Consider the following 21,409-nt stretch of genomic DNA (forward strand, 5'->3'; position numbering starts at 1 on the left):
GCCACCTTAAGACAAGCACATAGCTTTGGGAAAAGAGAAGTCAGTCCATCTTCTATCCCAATCTGGTCTCACCTTAGAGGGCTGTTTAGTAGCAAAGTGCACCCAGTTATGGCTGTGACTAGCTCCTCCTCCTCCTCCTCACCTGTTTTCCTCTTGTTAGGGTGTGGTGGTTTAAAGGCACTGCAACTTTCATCTTATCCACCTTCTACAACTGGGATCATTCAAGAGGAAGCTGGGTGCTCCTACCCCAGAGAGATCCATATGGGAAGGGACCAAGAGAGTATTCCTTCAGATAGCCACAAAAGGAGGACTCCAGCTCCCAATGAGAGCAGCCTCCACCTGCACCGTCATGAGACCCTATGCTAAAATCTCCACGTTAAGCAGTCCCATTCTCTACTGAGACAAGACCTTAAGCTTGCAGGTAATTTATTACACAGCAACAGCTAACTGGATATAGGGGAGGGGCAGGCCTCTTGCCAGCTCCCCCTTTCCTGTGTCCCGGAGAAGGATATGCACTGCTGTAACCTGTGTCCCCTGCTGGGCTGGAGGGAGGCTCTTCCACAGGAAGGCTGGTTGACTGGGGCGGGAGGCTGGCAGGTTAGGGCTTCACACATCTCCACTATGAGGCTCTCTAAACACCCAGAGGTGAGCCCCCCCCCCCCACTGGACTCTGCTTACTAGAAAAGAGCTGATGTACAAGGATGCCACCATGACACACGGCAGTGAGGGGCCCTGGCAGGGGACCAAAGGCTGGACGGCCCCCACACCATGAGGACCGCACTCCAAAGAACACTACAACTGTCCTCTCAGTGGGGGAGAGGAGGTGCACATGCAGACTCCCCAAGATGGCAAAAGAAACAGCTTCTTGTCCCTAACTCCCTCAAGTCCATTCCCTGCTGTGGGTCCAGGAAGAAGTCACTCTGCTGCAGACAGCGGCTCGATGAGGAAACGGTGTCTTTCTCCCATTCACAAGCTCCTCACTTCAGCCAACACCAGTGTGAGCAATCATGAGCCTAGCTCCTGAACAATCAAGCCCCAGGGTACAAAAGCTGTCCTGAGCAGGCTTCTTATGGCAATGTTAGCACGACTTAAGTGTTTCCAAGACTCCATATGAAATGAAATTTGGAGTTTAATTAAAAATACAACAGATACATTTAACAGAAATCAAACTCTTCTGATTATCACCTTGGAGACTCCAAAAATCTCCAAGTATTGGAGACCCAGCTTATTCCTGAGACAATAACCGTCACACAGAGGGTTGCACCCCGAACTATTCACATTGTGTAGCAAAAAACAGAACCAAAGTCTGAGGATATCCTTTCTTTTTCCTAAAGTTTGCGTAGGATCTTTACATGGTTCAAAAGAAAAACAAACAGCTTTCTTTCCCAGCCAATAGGGATCTAAAACATTAGTAAGAGGGCTTAGTATAGGCATCCAATCCAACCAGAGACTCCCGGGACACCAGTGGTTACTTAACTGTCTCCTATAGAATAGATGAACAACAGCCTGTCTATGGGAGCCTCTCTCCTGTGATCTCCGTGTCTGACTATTGTTCAAGGAGAGGAGATCGGGGTGGGGAAAGAGCAAGAGAACAGAGGGAAAGGAAAGGAATGAAGCTTTCCTCATTCAACAGCTCATAGCAAGGCAGACCGGTCCAGTTTCACCAATACCCATTCTCCATCCAGATAGTCCCAAACCTTGAGGGCACAGGAAAGAGCGCAGAAGGAACGATGGCGACAAGGGACAGTGACGAAGGACGGCAGACTTTGCCTAAAAACATTTCGTAAATAACCTTCCCGATACTGGAAGATGTTTTGTTAAAAAAGTTGCAGTTCAAAATTGTACTGAAAACTTATCTAAAAATAGGTCTGTAGTCATCTTAAAAATAAAAGGTCTCTCCTCTGATAAGAGGAGTGACAGATATTATCAGATACCAAGTATGTGAGGTATCTTTGATGTGGATCTGGAAAATGGCCTGGAAGAACCAGAAGGAAAAAGAGTGAGAGAAAAGGGATGGAGGGAAGGGGAGCAGGAAGGAAGGCAAGGCTGGGTGGATGTACAATGAGAAGGGCAAGAAGCCTGGGGGAATGCACTTTTTTCAGCCCATGTTTCCCTCTCAGCAGCTGAGCACAAAGCAGACTCAAAGCATGAGGGAAATGTAGGGGGAGTGAACTTTAAACCCAAAATATAGTAACCCACAGGACACCATGTCTGCCGAGGCTGGCTACCCGTGTGGCGCAGTCCTCCCTAAGAGGACTGTATGCCCAGGCTGCAGCCACACCAATGCAGACCCTTCCTCTCTAGGAGCAGAAAACAGCCATGGCGTCTCAGAGCGAAGAGGACTCCGCCAGAATGATATAGGTAGGAAGAGTGGCAGACAGGCAAAGACCAGCTGCTGTCAAGGAGTCCCTTCAGGAGTAGGGCTTTAAAAAAAATACCCGAGCCACCGGTTGTGGTGGTGCACGCCTTTAATCCCAACACTTGGGAGGCAGAGGCAGGTGGATCTTTGTGAGTTCAAGCCCAGCCTGGTCTACAAAGTGAGTTCCAGGACAGCCAGGACTACATAGAGAAACCCTGTCTCTAAAACAAAGGAAAAAAACCCAACCCACGCCAATGAATTAAGTAAAGAAATGGCGAGATGAGCTACCACACCCAAGACAGAAGCCTTCCTCCAGAGAAAAGGGAGACTGATGTCACATGTCCCAGGAAAGCAGCTGGAGGTGCTGGAGGTACAGGTGCTCCAGTGCCAAGGACACACATCTCCAGGGACGGGACAAGCAGCTCATCTCAGCATTCTCTCCGACTCCGAGGGTTTAAAGATCCCACACCCAGCACCGCATGGCCAGCAGGATGCGGGAGGGAAGACAGAAGAGAGCACAGCAACCAAAGTGGACACTCAGCCTCCTCCCTCCCCACACTCCAGGCAGAGGTGCTGTTTGGGGGGTCTCCTAGACTTGGGGTTAAGTCTCAAGGGGACAGGAAGATTCTTGGGAAGTGACCAGGGAAGCTACAGGGCCTGCTCTCCTCTGTGGCCTGGTCAGTTCCACAGAATATCCAAGGGCTTTCAACCTAACTTAACTGGGCAGAGGGCAGGAGACAGGGAAGATGTGGTCAGATGGAGCCCATCTCCCATCATTTGGCACCCAGAGGGAGGGGAGGAGGAGCCGGAGCTTTGTTCACTTGCTCCTACTGGCCCACTCAGGTGCACACGGGCCGCTGCGTGCGGCCTCCTTTGACACTGCAGCAGAGTCAGATGTCCATTTCAAACTGAGCCTCATCCCCTGGTTAAAAGGAAAGAAATGAGAAGGTTAGTACAAAGAGAAAGGGCAAAACTAATACAACCTGCTCAGTTCAAGACTAAATCTGAGCCAGGGGTGGTAGTACACGCCTTTAATCCCAGCACTTGGGAGGCAGGGGCAGGCGGATCACTGAGTTCCAGGCCAGCCTGGTCTACAAAGTGAGTCCAGCCAGGATGGTTACACAGAGAAACCCTGTCTTGAAGAAGAAACAACAACAAAACAAAAAAACAAACTAAAATTGAGGCAAGCCTAAGGAACAGCGCAAGACCCTGTCTCAGCACCAAATCTCAGTTATTTCGTTCTGGGTGCTCTATCTCCTCTGGGGTGGGTGTGGAGAGCAGAACAGTTACTTTGTCACAGACCAACCACACTGCAGCTCCTGGTAACTATCCAGTGAGCGCATCTTCTGGGGCCTTCACCTCAGCTCCTGCTCTGAACTGACACTTGCTTACACCATGGTTCGGGTACTCAGGAAGCTGAGGCAGAAAATCTGGGTTCCATGGTGAATTCTCTGTAGAGTTGGCTAAGAGAGTGAAGCCTTGTCTCAAAAACCCCAACCAACAACCTCAACTAGAACTGCAGAGACCTGAGTGCAGATGCCACCTCACCTCAACCACTATGAAGGTACAGGGCTGCCCCCTAATAAAGTCATTCTTGGAAGAAATTGGGTCTGTTTTCTTTTTCTTTTTTTGGGGGGTGGGGGATGTATGAGACAGGGCTTCTCTGTGTAGCACTGGCTGTCTTCCAGACCAGGTTGGCCTCAAACTCAGATCTACCTGGGATTAAAGCTGTGGTCTTCCACCATCACCTGGTCATGATTATTTTCTGAGGTTGGAAACTGGAGGCCTAAGATTCTGTTCTGGGGTATATGTGTGCATGTGCACACTTGTTCATTCAGGGACGTCGTGGAGGAGCATGTATACAATCATCTATGTGAGAGCAATCCCTAGAAAATACAGCCTCCTGCAGGTATGGCTCTAATCTACCTTTGGGCCATCATCCTGAGGTTCCCCGCCCCCCCCCCCCGAAAGACAGGGTCTACCTGTGTAGCCCTGGCTGGCCTCCAACTCACAAAATCCTGCCTGTGTCTGCCTCCTGAGTCCTGGGATTGAAGGCGTGCACCACCACCACATCTGCCTTCCATCCTCTGATTTAACTGTGGAAATTGAAAGCATTTTAGTAGATGTTTAGGGGGAAAGGAAACACCAGACATAAGCTATGCTATGATGAAGCCATATTTCCCAATCTACAGGAAACCTACAGTCCACCCGGAGCCCCTCACTCCACAGCCCAGCACCTCACCAACTGCATGTTTCCTATCATGATTGTTCAGATTGTTCAAGTTGTTCACTTCTACTTTGGAGTCTTCAATTAAGGTGCCAGGACTGGTGACTCCAGGGATATTGGGCAGATGGCAAGGTGGGGTCTGTGCCATGGGAGAATTGCGACGGTCCAACAGAAACTTTCGGTCATAAATGATTCGTGTTCCTGAAAAACAGGGTTGAAGGCATTTCAAATTAATTAAGGCACTAATGCAATGACTACTGAGGCCAGCTACCTGTGTGGCTCAGTCTTTTTCAGAGGCCACTGCTAAATTCTGAAGCAGACCACTGTGAACAGGCTGAGCCCACCAGGTGCAGGCCAAAGTGATGCACTTCAAATGACTGCTCTGGAAGCCGAAAAGCCATGGGCTGTCTCAGAGCGAAGAGGACTACACCAGCAAGGCGCAGGTCGAAGGATGGCAGACAGGCAAAGCACCAGCTGTCACCAAGGAACTCTTTTAAACACCATCTAACCCTTGAAAGGGTCAACTCCATTAAGAGGAGAGTCTACCTTATGCTGCAGTCGCTTCCTCCAGGAAGCACACCCTCACCCTCACCCATTCTTTTCATACTCCATGGCCTTGTACAGGACTCCTGCTCTGTCTGTGTCTGTCTACAGACTTCATGCTCCGTATAACAGGCCTGTCTTACCTGTTTACGACGAATATCCTAACACTTCAATATTCAAAAGAAAAAAAATTGTTTTTTTTCTCCTCCTTCTAAAGACATTTAGCCTAGGTTGGGGTTTTGGATCTAAATCTTGTTTCAGCCACTTACCCACTTACCTACTAGACCAACAACTTAACTCCCAAACAATTGGGGTTTAGTTTTGTTTTTTTTTTTAACACATTATTACACCTATAAAATAAACTACATACAGCAAGAAGAAGCACGGAACAATCAGGTGTTTTTCTTTAAAATGACTTATTTATTTTTATTTTATGTGCATTGGTGTTTTGCCTGACTGTCTGTCTCTGGTGAGGGTGTTGGGAGTCCCTGGGACTGGAGTTAGAGACAGCTGTGAGCCGCCATGTGGGTGCTGGAACTTGAACCAGGGACTTCTGGAAAAGCCTCCAGAGCTTTTAACTGCTGAGCCATCTCTCCAGTCCTCATCAAGACTTTTTTTTTTTTTTTTTTTTTTTTAAGTTTTTCGAGACAGGGTTTCTTTGTGCAGCCCTGGCTGTCCTGGAAACTCACTCTGTAGACCAGGCTGTGCTCAAACTAACAGTCTCTCCCTCTGCCTCCCGAGTGCTGGGATGAAAGGCATGCACAACCACTGCCTGCCTAGACACATTTTTTTATGAAAGAATAACCAGGTACAAACAGGTGTGTGAAAATGTAGACAACCACCTTCTATTAAAGGTTACTCACAGAAGCTTGGTGGCTAACCTGCTCCCTAGAGACAACACCACAGTCTTTCAAATATGGACCTGAAGGATAGCTTAGCAGGCAGAGGCCCTTGTTGCCAAGCCTGGCCATCTGAGTTCAGTGCCAGGGTCTCCCATGATGGAAAGATATAGGCGACCCCAAAGTTTGTCCTTTTTTAAAAAACAATATTTATTTATTGCTAATTTACATGTGAGTGTTTAACCTGCATGCATGTGTGTGTACTGAATGTACTCAGAGACCAAGACGCATTGGATCCCTGGGCTTAGGATGTTATGAGCCACCACATGGGTGCTAGAAACAGAACCCAGGTCCTCTTGAAGAGCCTCTTACAACACTGAGCCATCCCTACATGCCCAAAGTTGTGTTCTGACCTCTGCACACACTATGCCAAGTGTGATCCCTTGACATACACACGAAATAAATAACTAACATATAATACAACAAACACTCCACTTCCAGTCAGTCACCTGAGGTTTTGTTAACTAGAGTACAAGAACCGGGAAGCCTGATGGCTACAAGCTGTCTCACAGGCACAGTGCTTACATCCGCTGAACTTGAGACTGAGGCAGGGAACTGTTAAAGAGTTCCGGACCAGCCGGGACTAAAGCATGAGACCCTACCTCAATGTTCCCTGCTGTGTGTATGTGTGTGTGTGTGTGAGTGAGTGAGAGAGTGAGAGAGAGAGAGAGAGAGAGAGAGAGAGAGAGAGAGACAGACAGACAGACAGACAGAGAGAGAGATGCACACCAGAAGCTCCCAACTCAACTTGCCAACAGGTGTATTAAAAGGTGCACAGTATCACCAAATCTTCAGAGAAACACAAATCAAAACCACAGGAAGAGATCATCTCAAACCTGGCAGGCCGGAGGGCTGGAGAGCTGGCTCAGAGGCTAAGAGCACTGTTCAACTCCCAGCAACCACACAGTGGCTCACAACCATCTGCAATGAGATCTGGTGCCCCCTTCTGGCCTATAGGCATACATGCAGGAATACTACTGTACACATAAATAAGTAAATCTTAAAAACAACAACAAAAAACCCTGGCAGGGTGGCTATTATCAAAACCACAAGAGATTAGTGCTGGTCAGGATAAGAAAAGGAATGTGGGGCTAGAGTGTTGGCTCAGAGGTTAAGAGCACTGTCTGCTCTTCCAAAGGTCATGAATTCAATTCCTAGCAACCACATGACAGCTCATAAGCATCTAATGCCCTCTGTGGCCTGCAGGTATACATGCAGGTAGAACACTGTATACATTATATCAATTAAAAAAAAAAGAAAGAAAGAAAGAAAGAAAAGAAAAAGAAAAGGGATGTGTTGCCGGTGCAGCTCATAGGGTATAAGCATTGTGGGAAATGGAATGGATGGGTGGAAAGACGGTCCTCAAAACATTAAAACAGCATTTCTATAGGGTCTGCCCATCTCACCTGGGATATAGCTCCAAGGAAATGGAACTGGTAGCTCAGACAGCCACTCATAACGGCAAGTTCACTGTCTGTCAGAGGAATTGGTAAGGGGCGGAGGGCACAGAGTGAGGTCAACCTGGGATACAGAGTAAGTTCCAGACCAACTTGTGCTATAGGAGTGAAACCTTGTGTCAAAAAGCCAATAAGTCAAGCAGGGCATGGTAGCACACACCTTTTAATACCAGTACTTGGAAGACAGAAGCAGGTGATCTCTGTGAGTTCAAAACCAGCCCAGTCTATAGAATGAGTTCTAGGACAGCCAGGGCTTTTATTCAGAGAAACCCTATGTTCGTGTGTTGGGGGTGGGGTGGGGGAGAAGCAAATAAATCAAAAGACAAAAAAAGGAGTGGGTAAAGTAAAATACCTTCATCCTCTGCTTGAAAATAAACTACAGGGTTGGAGAGATGGATCAGTGGTTAAGAGCGCCATCTGCTCTTCCAGAGGTTCTGAGTTCAATTCCCAGCAACCACATAGCTCATAGCCATCGATAATGTGATCTGATGATAAACAAAATTAAAAAAAAAGAAAAGAAACTACAGTAATAACTCAGACAGGCATCTGAATTATGAGCAATAAGGCATTCTAGATTGCAGAAGATTTAGTTTGACTAAAGGTTTGAGAGTAGCTGGTATAGAATGTATGTCAGCCCTGCATCCAGCATGGGTTACACAGCGATGCCAGTAGGAACACAATAAAAACAGCAGTAAGAACACCACCACCCCGAGGCTCTATTCAGTGGCACTCTGAGCAGCTGAAACTGTTACACCCAGTTCACAGAGCCAAGGTTGGCTCTGTGCTCCTCCAGATGCCTTTCAAGTGTTCCTGTGACACGGATACCCGATGCCAATACCTGATGGGTGGACTGACAAAGAGGACAGTGGGAGAGAGAGAGAGAAGCAAGCTTGCAGCCATCCCTCCTCATGAGGGTGCTAATCTCACCACTGAAGCTTAGCCCACCATGGTCTCACCTATCCTCAACATCCCCACCGTTCAGTCCCATCACGTCGCACCAAACCGTGGTCACAGCAGTCTTTTCTAGCCATCCCAACTTGATGCTTCTAACCTGTTTGGAAACCCATGATCTGCTTATTATCATGCCATGGAGAATATGTAGAACAGGGGCTAAAGGTGAAAGGGGGTGCCGTGGCCTTTTGTAACAAAGTGGAAAAGCTACAGTGGGTTGATTCTACACTTGACTGGCACCCAGACTTCTTACCAGGGTATTTATGGGTTATAGTTAATGTTCTGTTCTGATTCGTGTGCACAGTAGGTAGTTATCAACACAGGGATATCTAGCACACCTACTATCTTAAACTCCTCATTCCCTGCCCCCTTCCCCCCCGCCAGACAGGGTTTCTCTGTGTAGCCTTGGCTGTCATTCTTTCATTCTTTGAGGCATACACTTTTTTCCTTTGTTTTTGAGTCAGAGTTTCTCATGTAGCTCTGGCTATTCTGGAACTCACTCTGTGACCAAGCTGACCTTGAACTCAGAGATTTGCCTGCCTCTGCCGGGATTAAAGGTATGTGCAGTCACCACCCAGCTAAAAAGTTTTAAAGTCCCTGGCTGGCTTGGAACTCTCTTGCAGTAACACACACACACACACACACCCCTTATTTATGTCACCACTGCAGGCCCTAGTTTTTGTGATTTTGTGATGAGATCCAGGTTATGTTACTGCTTGTTCTTTTGATGTCAATTAAGAAATTCCTTAATCCAAGGTTATGAATTCTGTTGCCTGTTTTTCTAGGAACTCTAACCCCAGGGAACTGTAAGTCCAAATTCAGTTTCTATGTGTGGACAGCCAGTTGTACAGGCACCGTCTGCTTGAAAGAGCTTCCATTTGAGCTGCTGTGAGAGTCCTCCAAGTTCATCTTCTAACTCTACAGCCGCGTGACTATTTCAGGCTATTAGAGTTCCATATGAATTTCAAGGTTGCAAAAGATGCAAGCCTGGACTACCAACAGCAAGTGCCTCTCCATTTACTTAGGTTGTCTTGAATTTCTTTCAACATTAATTTTTAAATTACATTTTATTTATTTAGTGTGTGCACACACACACACACACATACACCTGTGTGTGTCCCAGGGCATAAGTGCTATGGAGTGCATATGGAAGTCAGAGGACAGAGTGAAGGAGTCCGTCTCAGCCAGGTGTAGTGTGCACATGCCTTTAATCCCAGCACTTAGGGAGGCAGAAGCCGGTGAATCTTGGTGAGTTCTAAGACAGTCGCTGTGAGTTCGAGACCAGCCTGGTCTACAGCGAGAGTCTAGGACAGCCAAAGCTACATAAAGAAACCCTGTCTCAAAAAAACAAAAAACCAACAACACAAAAAAGTCAATTCTCTCCTACTACGTGGATCCTGGGGATTAAACGCACATGGCAGCAAGCCCCTTTACCCACAGCACCAGCTCAATGACCACTCGACATAGTGTAGTTCCTGAAGCACAAGTTTTGACCTTTTAACCAATTTTATTCAGCTGTACCTGCTGAGCCAAATTATTACCTTGCCAGACCAAATTATTAAATTCTGAATGTCTGCAGGCTAAACATTATGATAGTTACCTTCCACATGGAACACACACACACAAAAAAAATAGCAAGCAGGTCGTTAGTGATTAACAAGCACATGACCATTCCAAAGAACCGGGCTACTGAAAGAAAAATGTTAATTACCAGGAAAAAAATTTCCTTTAGCTCCTAATGGGTATCTGTGATTACTGTAAAGAATCAAAGAAAATCTATTAAAAATTAAAGTATTCCATATTCCTGGTACACATGAACTCACAGACATATACTGTTTTTGTGTGGAAACAGGGTCTGAACCTGTATCTCAGGCTGGCCTTGAACTCACAGCAATCTGCCTAGCACACTTGGGAGTTGTGGGAGTGCAGTGGACGGACTGCAGGTTAACTGAGTGGAGAGGACTTGCTTAACACGGGGACGGCTTTCAGCCTGACTTCAGCACAGCAAGCAGCTGCACTCCTGAACCTACACAGACCAGGACTAACTCTGCCAGGGCAGCAGAGACCATGGGAAGGAAGGGTCCTTCAGATTCAGAAACTGAGAAGGTGGGTGTGGGTGGCGCAGTGAGCACAGGATGAGACAGGCACACTCCCGACCTAATACAGCTCCAGCACTGAGGAAGCAGGCAAACTGAATTTAAAAAGAAACACGGCCAACAAGATGACTCATGGGTAGAGGCACCTGGGGCACAGACCTGAAGCCCAGAGCTCAGGCCCTAGATCCCTCTGACTTCCACACATGCACCTCAGCTCACGCACCAATAATGTGTGTGTGTGTGATAACACGAAAAGGGAAAGGAAAAGGAAAAAAGAAAGTTAAACATAAAGAAGGGGGTTAACTAAGTGTGAGGGCACAGCCCTTTACCCCAGCACCTGGTCCACACAGGGAACTTCAGGCCAGCTAGGGCTACACAGTCGGACTCTGTCAATAGAGAACAAAAACAAGACAACAATGCAAGGCGGTGGCGCACGCCTTTAATCCCAGCACTCAGGAGGCAGAGGCAGGTGGATCGCTGTGAGTTCAGGGCCAGCCTGGTCTACAAAGCGAGTCCAGGACAGTCAAAGCTACACAGAGAAACCCTGTCTCGAAAAACCATAAATAAATAAATAAATAAATAAATAAATAAATAAAGACAAGCAACCACCACAGAAACCAGAACTTGGCAAGTCACGTTGGCAGTCTATGAGAACTGTTTACAGGGTTTATTTTTTATCTTTAATTATGCATATTTGTGTATATAGGTATGTCTACAAGCGTATAGGTGTTCAAGAAAGCTAGAAGGTGCTGATCTCATGGAGCTGGAGTTACAGGCAGTGGTTAGGTCTTCTGGAAGAGCAACGCATGCCCCCAGCCACTGAGCCCTCCCTCTAGTCCTGAGGTTTCTTTAGCTGTGAGGGCGACCAAGAAATCAGTAACAAGACCACTAGCAACCAGTGACTTTCATGCACCCAGAAGAAGGCTAGGCCTCCACCCCTCACCCACCCTGGATAACAGAGAAGGAAGATGCAGAAACATGTGGAGGACTGACTATAGGGAGCTTAGCCCTAAGCTTGGCAAGCTTTGTCTGCTTGCACCAGAGAGCCCAGAGAAGAAAGTTTTAACAAACATTTGTTCTTCATAGAGAACCTCGATGAGCAGACTGCTAAAAAGTTTAGTGGCTAACAATCCAAAGAAAACTAACAGCTGCCTAAGTAAGCCAGAGGACCCCCAGGAGACCAGTAGTGGCCAGACCACATTTGCTTTGCACAGCCACCAAATCCCTTAAGTACTATTAAAACAAAAAATGGTGTTTTTGTAACAACCAATGCACAAATGGAGCTTGAGGCCTTTTGTCATGTGACTAAGCACAGTGTCAAATGGGGACCTCCACAGTTCTGTGGATGGTCTACCAAATCCTTTAAGCCCAGGCTCCAGTGACAAATAGCAAAGGTTGCGAAACACAAGTGAATTCTCAAGGATGGTCCCCATCCGACCACTGCATGGCCAGGGAGGAATGGCTGTGTCCTACTAGGGAGGTCCACTGCTGGGGAGACCTTCGAGAACAGCTGACAGAAGCCCTCTTTACAAAGAAAGCAACGGAAGTCATGGCGACCCAGGACAACAGAATTAACACAGGCATGCAGGCAAATCTGGTTTTCTCAAGTCTGGGTTGCAAAATGAGTTGAATCAGGTGTTTTAAATGCTAATAGCAGGGGCCTGGGGATGTAGCTAAGTGGGCATTGACTTGCCTAGCAGGCACAAAGCCTGGGTGCAATTGCTGCATAAACATAAACAGGGCGTGGTAGTACATGCTTGTAATTCCAGCACTCAGGAAGTAAGGCAGGATCTTAAATTCAAGGTCATCAAAAGCTACATAGTTCTAGCCAGACTAAGCTACAAGAGACCTTGTCTCAAATTAAAAAGATAAAACAAAAACCAGTTACTACAAACCCTAAATAGTACATGGCTTGCAATCCAACAGACCCTGGAGAGACTCTGGAAATGAGTCAACATGAATGAAGCACCCTACTACTGTTTGGATTTGAACATTCACGTGGAAATAAATGTTCTACACACACACACACACACACACACACACACACACACACACACACACACACACCCTTGAAGAAAGTACTAGGTGGATCTCCCAGGTTGCTGACTGCACCCCATGTTTTATGTTAATAAGATGTAAGGAATAATAAGATATAAAATAATAGGGGAATAAGATACCAAGATGCCAGGCAACAGATATTATATGAGGCTTATTAAGTGAGCACAAGGAAAGAAGGAAAGGGGGGAGCAGATGGGAGGTAAGAGGGAAAGAGGGTAAGAGAGGGAGGGGTGACATCACAGGTAGGCAGACTGAAGCAGAATTCTAACACCATGAAGTCTCCTGGATTAACTCTCACATCACACGCTGTTACAAGTCTTGGTAATGCTAATGATTAACTACCCATCCCTGCAAATGATGTGGGGAACACATGAATTCAACCCTGGCTTCAAACCCAGCAGTTTCCTTCTCACTCTCACCTCTTCTAAAGACATCCTGTACCTACTGCCACCTTCCACTTCTCACAACGAGGAGTGTGGACACACCCATCTATGCCACTATTACCCGTTGCTAACTTTAAAAGTTCTAGGAGATGGTGGCACAAAAATTTAATCCAGCAGGCAGAAGCAGATGGATCTTTATAAGTGTGAAGCCAATCTGGTCTACATAGCTTAGTTTCAGGCCAGCCAGGGACATATTGCAGCTCTGTCTCAAAAAGAACGTTTTAGGAATCCGCTAGACACAAGAGCCACTTCGTCTCAGTGCAGAAGTAGTGTAGGACCTAAGAGCCCCTGATAGCAGGAATCCCGACTGCCCTGTCATGTAAGTACCTCAGGGCCCAGAGAGCAAGGGTCTATCCTGACAAACAGTCGGCATGCCCAAATACACAAAAAAACATTTTCAAAGGAATAAGAATCGAATGAGATGTTTTTGTTTTTGTTTTTGGTTTTTCGAGACAGGGTTTCTCTGTGTAGCCTTGGCCATCCTGGACTCACTTTGTAGACCAGGCTGGCCTCGAACTCACAGCGATCCGCCTGCCTCTGCCTCCCGAGTGCTGGGATTAAAGGCGTGCGCCACCACACCCGGCTAATTTCTTCAATTTCTAAAGTAAAAGGCTAGGGCTGGAGAGATGGCTCAGTGGGGCACCACCTGCTCTTCCAGAGGTCCTCAGTTCAATTCCCAGCAACCACATGGTGGCTCACGACCATCTATGATGTTATCTGATGCCCTCTTCTGCAGATAAAACACTCATATACAATAAAAATAAATAAATCTTAAAAAAAAAAAAAAAAAAAGTAAAAGATACCTATAAGATTTTACTTAGAAAGCCGGGCAGTGGTGGCACACGCCTTCCATCCCAGCACTTGGGAGGCAGAGGCAGGTGGATCTCTGTGAGTTTGAGGCCAGCCTGGTCTACAAAGTAAATCCAGGACAGCCAAGGCTACACAAAGAAACCTTGTCTTGAAAAACAAAAATAAAGAAAGAAAGAAAGAAAGAAAGAAAGAAAGAAAGAGAAAAAGATTCTACTTAGAGGCCCCTGGGAGGCTGCTTTCTCCCCTAAAAGTGCCTCTTCACCACACTTAAGACCCTACCAAGGAGAAGAGGGCAAGGAAACCAAACATGCATCTAAACAAGGATGGAAAACAGAAAGCCACAGGACCAGAACTCTATTTCCTAGTTTATTTTTGCTTGTTGAGGTTTTTACCTTCTTATGCTACTCAGTGAAATGAACAGATTCTATGTGTTATGGTATCTGCCACAGAAATCCACACAATCATTTACTGAAATGGAAACATGCAGATTTCTGAGCTTTTGGTTTCAAACTATGGCCTAAGAACCAAGTGAGATGGTCTTTAAAAACTGGGCTCTCTTGCTGGGCGTGGTGGCACACGCCTTTAATCCCAGCACTCAGGAGGCAGAAGCAGGTGGATCTCTGTGAGTTCGAGGCCAGCCTGATCTACAAAGTGAGTCCTGGACAGGCAAGGATACACAGAGAAACCCTGTCTTGAAAAACCAAAACCAAACCAAAACAAAACAAAAAAACAAACCTGGGCTCTCAGCCGATGTGATGGTGCAGGCCATTAGTCACAGACTTCAGGAGGCAGAGGCAGGCAGATCTCTGAGTTCAAGGCCAGCCCAGTCTACAGAGTGAATGCCAAGACAGCCAGGGCCACACAGAGAACCCCTGTGGGTGGTGGGGTGGGGGTCTTGACCAGAGCTGATGGCAAAAACCTGTATTCCTACTCACCAGGAGACTGCAAGGGCCCAGGTCCTGTCCTTTCCTGTTCACCAGATGGAGCAGCTTTCTACAGAGTAAATTTCCTGTCTGATCTGCAAGGCTTTACACATACAAACCACTGAGCCCAGAGACACAAGCATACACAACTGTGAAACTGCCTTTAGGGCTGCAGTCCTGGAAAGGCGTCTGCTGGTGTCAGTTTCTCTATGCCCTCAGAAGGCTGGTGGCCGCGTGAGAGGCTGTGGTGCACCACAGCAGGAATACCTCCCTTGTCACCCTGCACCTGACCTACTACCCTCTCCCAGCGTTGCCTTGCTAAGAAACGACCTTGGTCTTTACCAGACTTGCAAGCCAGTCTCTCCATATCCAGCACAAAAGCAGAAGGACAGACACCCTGGCAGGTGGGCACTCAGTGGTGTTGAGGTGAGCATTTGCCATTTCTCCAGGATAAAAAGGCAAAGTGCTGTGCTGTGCATCTCTCACTCAGTAATGAAGTGAGCAATGCTCTCCTCTGGCCTCTGCAGGGGTCCACAGGGGCACACACAAGAAACAGAAGAGAATCGAAGTTAAAGACATTTTTGGCTCAGAATAAACAGGGCAAAATGACAGAGAACCCAGCTCTTCTTTCTTCCCTGAAGCTACAGAGCAGTGCTCATCCCCCCAAGAAAGGATCAGCTGAAAAAGCAGGTTGCCTCAATACACATTTTTATTCATTTGTTTTTTCTTTTCAAGACAGAGTTTCCCTGTGTAGCCTTGGCTGTCCTGGGCTCACTTTGTAGACCAGGACAAACGGCCTCAAATTCACAGAGATTTCTACCTCTGGAGCACTGGGATTAAAGATACATGCCACCATGCCCAGCTCCCAGTGCACCTTTTGATAGAACTCTGGTCCTTTCATGAGGCCTTTTCATTTATTTCCAGACTCTTCCAATGGCCCTTGGGTAACTCTACCCTAGGACGCCAATAGCAGCAAAGAGGCAGGAGCCAGCTGGCAGAGAAAAGAGACCAAGGACACACAGATTTCAGGCCACAGCGATTAGTGCTACTGTGTGCAGTGTTCTTTTCCATGGCTGAAAATGTGACTAGGTAAGGAGCACAGAGGAAGGCTAAAATAGGTCACTATACTTCTGCTTACTCCCCAGGGAAAGATGGTGCTAGTTAGCATTCCACAGTAGCAATGTCTCAAAACACCTGGCAATTTTGCTAGGAAGGTAAGCATCTAAGATGGTGGAGGAAGAAACCAGGCAAGGATAGGACTACTGGCTCTGAGCTACCCGCTGGCATTAACTGGCTGTTCAATACTAACAAGTTAATTTGGGTCTCAGGGTTGTTTAATTATAAAATGAACTCATTAGGGTCCTCTAGCTACCTGGCTGTTATATAAGAAAACTCAACTACTGGAGCAAGCCCACCTTCCATGAAGGCAGGAGCAGCTTCCACTGGATGAATCAACTACACCCATTGCTGCATGGGTAGACAGAAAATGAAACAAGCTTTCCTGTCCCTTAGTTACACCGGCAAGTGTGCTTTTAGCTCAGCTCTCATCTCCAAACCAGAGAGGGAAATTTTAAGAAACCCTCCAGGTGGGCTTGCTTACTCTGGGTCTCTCACAAATGAAAAACAATCTTACAAGACATTCAGCAAGTCAAATGTGAGCCTGGAATATTCCAAGGGTGTGGCACTTCAGATTTTCAGACGCTAGTGGCAGGAAATGCACTCCCTTCCCTTCTCACTAAGCAGAAATTCCCAATCCAAGCCTGTTGTTTTCAGGTCTGAAATGAGTAAGTTGGTGGCTTGACTATACTGTTCCAATCCTGAACTACAAATCCTCCCCGCAGCAGCCTCCATCCCACCAAGATGTGAAGTCCTGCAGAGCGAGGACTACACTTAATACTTTTTGGAGACAGGGTGTCATGTAGATCAGGTTGGTCTAACTCTCGCATAGCTGGCTTTGAATTCTTGATCCTTTCTCTCAGCCTACAGTGCTGGGTGTACAGGCCTGTGCCACTGCCTAGGACTGCTGTCACATTTCCTGTGAAGTGCTGACCACAAAATTCACTGACAACCTTATCAACGACAGAGATAACATGAAAGGAAAAGAGATAAAGCATCAGAGGGCAGAAATTTTCCAAAGGAGGAGGCGACAGGAGAGCTTAGAGGTAAAGGGCTCACCACACATGCCTGACGACCTGAGTTTGCTCCCAGAAACCCCAGAGATCAAAAGTTGCCCTCTGACCTCCACTGGCAAGTGGACACACTGAGACAGACACACACATACACATACACACACACACCAATAATAAACATCTCTCTTATGCCTGTGTGACATATGCCATGTGTGCAGACGCTGGTGAAGGCCAGAAGAGAACATCAGTTCTTCTGGAGCTGCAGTTCCAGGCTACCCAATGTGGACGCTGGGAACTGAACTCATGGCTTCCACAAGATGGGTAGGCGCACACTTATACCTGTTGAGCTCTCTCTCTAGCCCCAATAAAGGCCACTTTAAAATGAATCCAAGGGGCTGGAGAGATGGCTCAGAGATTAAAGGCATTGACTGCTCCTCCAGAGGTCCTGAGTTCAATTCCCAGGAACCACTTGGTGGCTCATAACCATCTATAATGTGATCTGATGCCCCCTTCTGGCCTGCAGGGGTACATGCAGGCAGAGCACTGTATACATAATAAAGGAAGAAAGAAATCTTTTTTAAAAATTTTAAAAAATGACTCCAAAGGGCAAAGTCAGTAAACACCATATACCTAAACACCACCAAGCCAACTGCTATACAAGCCTGCTTAGCCTGGCGCTGGGGAGATTGTTCAACAGTTAAGAGTACTGTATGCTCTTTCAGAGGGCCTGAGTTCAATTCCCATCAAATACACGGGATCTAATGCTCTCTTCTGGATGCGGATCTACTTGCAGATAGAGCACTCACATACATAAATAAAATCTCAAGAAAGAAAGAAGAGACTGTTTTAGTCAGCCACTGTGGCACATACTTTTAAACCCAGCACTAGAGAGGAAGAGCAGGTAGACCGTTGAGTTTGAGGCTGGCCTAAGTCTACCAACCATGGCTAAACAATGAGAGCCTGTCTCAAAAACAAGCAAAAAACTAAAAGGCCTCAGCTCCAACTCCTACAGGGCTAGCTCCTTACAAACAGGAAGCAAGCCCTCCTGCATCAAAATGTACAGATTGCTAGACATGGCGGCTTTTGATGCCACTACTAGAGAGGCAGAGACAGGTGTGTCTCCGTGAGTTCCAGGCCAGCCAGGAAGATACAGTGAGACCCTATAAACAAACAACTGCGTGCAGAAGCTCTGTAGAGGCAGGCGGTGTGGTGCTCAGTGCAGCGGTGACTGTGTAGCGGTAGGGTAGATCAATGAGTATTTCCAGCAGACTCTCCCAAGCATCTAAGAAATAATCCAAGCCTTGAGAATGCTTCTGTCTTTAAGCAAGGCTCATAGACTGTCTGCCTTTCCTACTTTTTTTTTTTTTTGGTTTTTCCTGAGACAGGGTTTCTCTGTATAGCCTTGGCTGTCCTGGAACTCACTCTGTAGACCAGGCTGGCCTTGAACTCATGGAGATCCGCCTGCCTCTGCCTCCCGAGTGCTGGGATGAAAGGCGTGGGCCACCACTGCCCGGCTGTCTTTCCTACTTTTGAAAGCACAGCACCTCGGTGTTTGAAATAGGACCACATGGTTTACCCTTTCTGTATCTTCCCTCAAGAGAGCACGATTAAGATACAGCTGAAAGCTTGGTTCCTCCCCAAGTAAATTAGAGTTAAGTGCATGTGTTACTGTGACTTGTGCCCTGAACTGCTACAAACATTTGCGTTTTAAGAAAATTAAGAGTTGCCTGGCAGTTGTGGCGCATGCCTTTCATCCCAGCACTTGGGAGGCAGAGGCAGGTAGATCTCTGTGAGTTCAAGGCCAGCCTGGTCTACATACAGAGTGAGTTCTGGACAGACAGAGCTGTTACACAGAGAAACCCTGTTTCAAAAAATAAAAAGAAAGGAAGGAAGAAAGAAAAAGAAAATTAGAGTTAGGTACATCTGTTAGTGTGACACATGCGTCCTACTGACCAATGCCATAGAACTCTGGAATATATTACAGCTCTCTCTCCACCACCTTGGAAATAACGTTCTTTGTTTTTTTGTTTTTTTTTTGTTTTTTTAAAGACACGGCCTCATTCTGTAGCCTTGGCCATCCTTAACCTGCTGGTCTTGAATAGACCAAACTAGAAAGGCTTCTTAAACAACTTAAGCTGCTGCCCATCACCACAATCTCCACTGTTCCACAGTGGGCCTGTCTTATGCAACCTTGACCCTGCCTCTAGGAAACGACAGCTTGCTCTTGCCTGGGTCACCAGTAAGGTCTTTCAGGGCATCCCTCACTTTCTGCTATCCTTTCTCTAGACTGGCCTGGCTGGATCCTCTGCCAACTTTTCTCCTAGATCTGTTTGCTTTGATTTTTTTTTTTTGTCCCCTTCCTGGTTTGGTTTCTTGTTTGCTTTTCCAGACAGAGTCCGACACTGTAGCACAGGCTGTCCTGGAACTCATTATGTAGCTGGGGCTGGCCTTAAACTGCAATCTTCCTGCCTCTTCTTCCTAGAGCACTGGGATCACAGCCCTGAACTAACACACGCAGCCTTCTGGATTGCTATCTCTTGGTGCTGGCAAGCCTCCCGGGGCCCCTTACTCTATGCCTTCCCACTGTACAAGATTCCAGGATGGCCAGGCCCAATTGCAAGTGATTGGCTGAAGTGAACGTGGGAGCCCTGCCCCCATGGTCAAGACTACCAACCCCAGGAGACTGCAGGGGCCGCTAACCAATCTTCATCCGCTAGCCAAAGCCCAGTTCCCAAAGAAGGCAAAGTTCTGAGGTTAGAAAATGAAGGCCAGTTCCCTCATTAAGGCGCTGAACAACTCTTCCCAGGCTCCTCCCTCTAGAGGAACTGCCCAAAAAGGAGACAAACAACCTTTGCGCTTCCTTCTCCCCGTGACCAATTCGACACGTTTCACCTTTCCTCCAGTGCTGATAGTAAACAGTTCCGGGCCATGTTTTTGAAAAGCAACCCCAGGGATCTCCCTTTGCGCCGTCTCTAGGATCAAGCAACCTAACCTGATTTAGTGTGTGCTGTTTGACCAAGCACCCTTCCACAATCTCAAAGTCGCTCCGGGAAAGCTCTGGTCTGAAAGTTGACAGTGTCTCTACCAAGGCCATTAACTTCTTGGGACACCACAGGAGCTATTTAATCCCCCGAGTTCTTCTGGCCTAGCGGCCCACCCGACCCCCGACCAGTGATGACTCCTCCAACAAAGTAAACAATGCTGTCAAAGGCGCATAACGTCGGGACTCTTAAGGACCGCCAGACTAGTCATCTTACGGTTCCGCGCCAGATCACTCTCCCCGACTTCCCTCCCCCCCAAAGCCTGTAGGGCAGCTCCACAGGCGAGCCCCGCCGCTAAGAGTGCACGGTCTGCTGCACACAGTCCGGGGAGCCGGAGGTGCCAAGCAAAGGCGGAGAGGAAGCTGGAGGGTCGAGCATACAGTGCCACGCGCCAGGCGCGATGGCGGGCAGGCCCGGAGCTGCTCACCTCCCGGCGTTGTGGAGAACAGCGTTCCCCCGGGCGTGGTGCAGTAGTCCTGAGGTAGCTGCGCGGCGTCGCTGATTGCCACGGTACGCGTCGGGATGGCGCGGCTCTGGCTGGGCTGGTGGCCACCGCCGGCGGACGCGGACATGGCTCCGGCGCGGGCTCGAGGCTTTGTGCGGCGGCGGCGGAGGGGCCGGGCGGCTCTGGCTCCTCTGGCGAGCGGAAGAGCACGCTTGGTTCTCAGCTCCCTGGCTCTCGATCGGTCGTCCCGCTGCGCTCCTGCTCCTCCCCCCGCCGCCGCCGCCGCCGCCGCCGCCCGGTCCTCCGGCCTCCGCCCGTAGCCTCAGCAGCAGCAGCAGCAGCGGCAGCAGCGGCAATGATGACTACCGGAAGCGAGCGAAGGCGGGAGCAAGGCGTAGTAGGGGAGGGAAATATGCAGACCGGACATGACGTAGGGGGCGTGTCGGAAAGAGTGGGAGGGTAGCTAATGGTGGGGCTGAGCAGATGAGGGTTGGAAGCAGAGTGATTACGGAAATCAGAGAAAGAGGAAGTGATGAAGGGTGGGCCCAAAGGGCGTGGTGGGCGGGGCTTGGAGGGGCGGGACTGAACGCGGGGGAACAGAATCCAGTGAAGTGAAGCCGAGTGTTAGTGGCTAAGGCAGGCGAAGAAAACTTGTTTGTGGTGTGTGTGTGTGTTTGGGGCTCAACTAACTACTTTCCTGGTGCTTACTTCAGTTTCCCATTTATATATAATCATTAAAACTATACCTTTAGGCCCCTTCCTCCCGCCCCTCCCCCCACGCAAGATGGCTCAGCAGGTAAAGATTTTGCTATCAAGCCTGCCAACTGGAGTAGCCACGTGGTGGAAGGGGAGACCGACACCCAGCAGTTGCCCTCATCCATGGGCACCCACCCACCCATAAATAAATAAATGTAATAAATATTTTTAAGTATAATTTTAGTTTTAGTTGTTCATTATTAAATAAAAGCAATGCATGCACGATGAACTAAATTAAAAATCAGTGACTGCTTTTTTTTTTTTTTTTTTGG

The 21,409-nt window shown here is 47.8% G+C and overlaps 1 protein-coding gene across 1 annotated transcript; it reads right to left on the reverse strand.

Annotated features, from left to right (window-relative positions):
* Positions 1-2,593: 2,593 nt before the first annotated feature.
* Positions 2,594-20,627, reverse strand: Eif4ebp2 (eukaryotic translation initiation factor 4E binding protein 2). Its single transcript, XM_051153114.1, has 3 exons — positions 20,364-20,627; positions 4,602-4,787; positions 2,594-3,281 (listed from the first exon to the last, which is right to left on the reverse strand). Exons 1-3 carry the CDS (start codon positions 20,506-20,508, stop codon positions 3,250-3,252), a joined length of 363 nt encoding a protein of 120 aa, XP_051009071.1. The 5' UTR covers positions 20,509-20,627; the 3' UTR covers positions 2,594-3,249.
* Positions 20,628-21,409: the final 782 nt, after the last annotated feature.

Source organism: Acomys russatus, chromosome 11 (assembly GCF_903995435.1).
Source record: "Acomys russatus chromosome 11, mAcoRus1.1, whole genome shotgun sequence".
Taxonomy (NCBI): Eukaryota; Metazoa; Chordata; class Mammalia; order Rodentia; family Muridae; genus Acomys; species Acomys russatus.

Excerpts from the sequence above, each read along its gene's own strand:
- Eif4ebp2 (XM_051153114.1), bottom strand. The coding sequence starts at position 20,508 with ATGTCCGCGTCCGCCGGCGGTGGCCACCAGCCCAGCCAGAGCCGCGCC. Across the intron at positions 4,788-20,363 it reads GTTCTCCACAACGCCGGGAG|GAACACGAATCATTTATGAC; the intron begins GTGAGCAGCTCC and ends CCTGTTTTTCAG. Across the intron at positions 3,282-4,601 it reads TGATAGGAAACATGCAGTTG|GGGATGAGGCTCAGTTTGAA; the intron begins GTGAGGTGCTGG and ends CCTTTTAACCAG.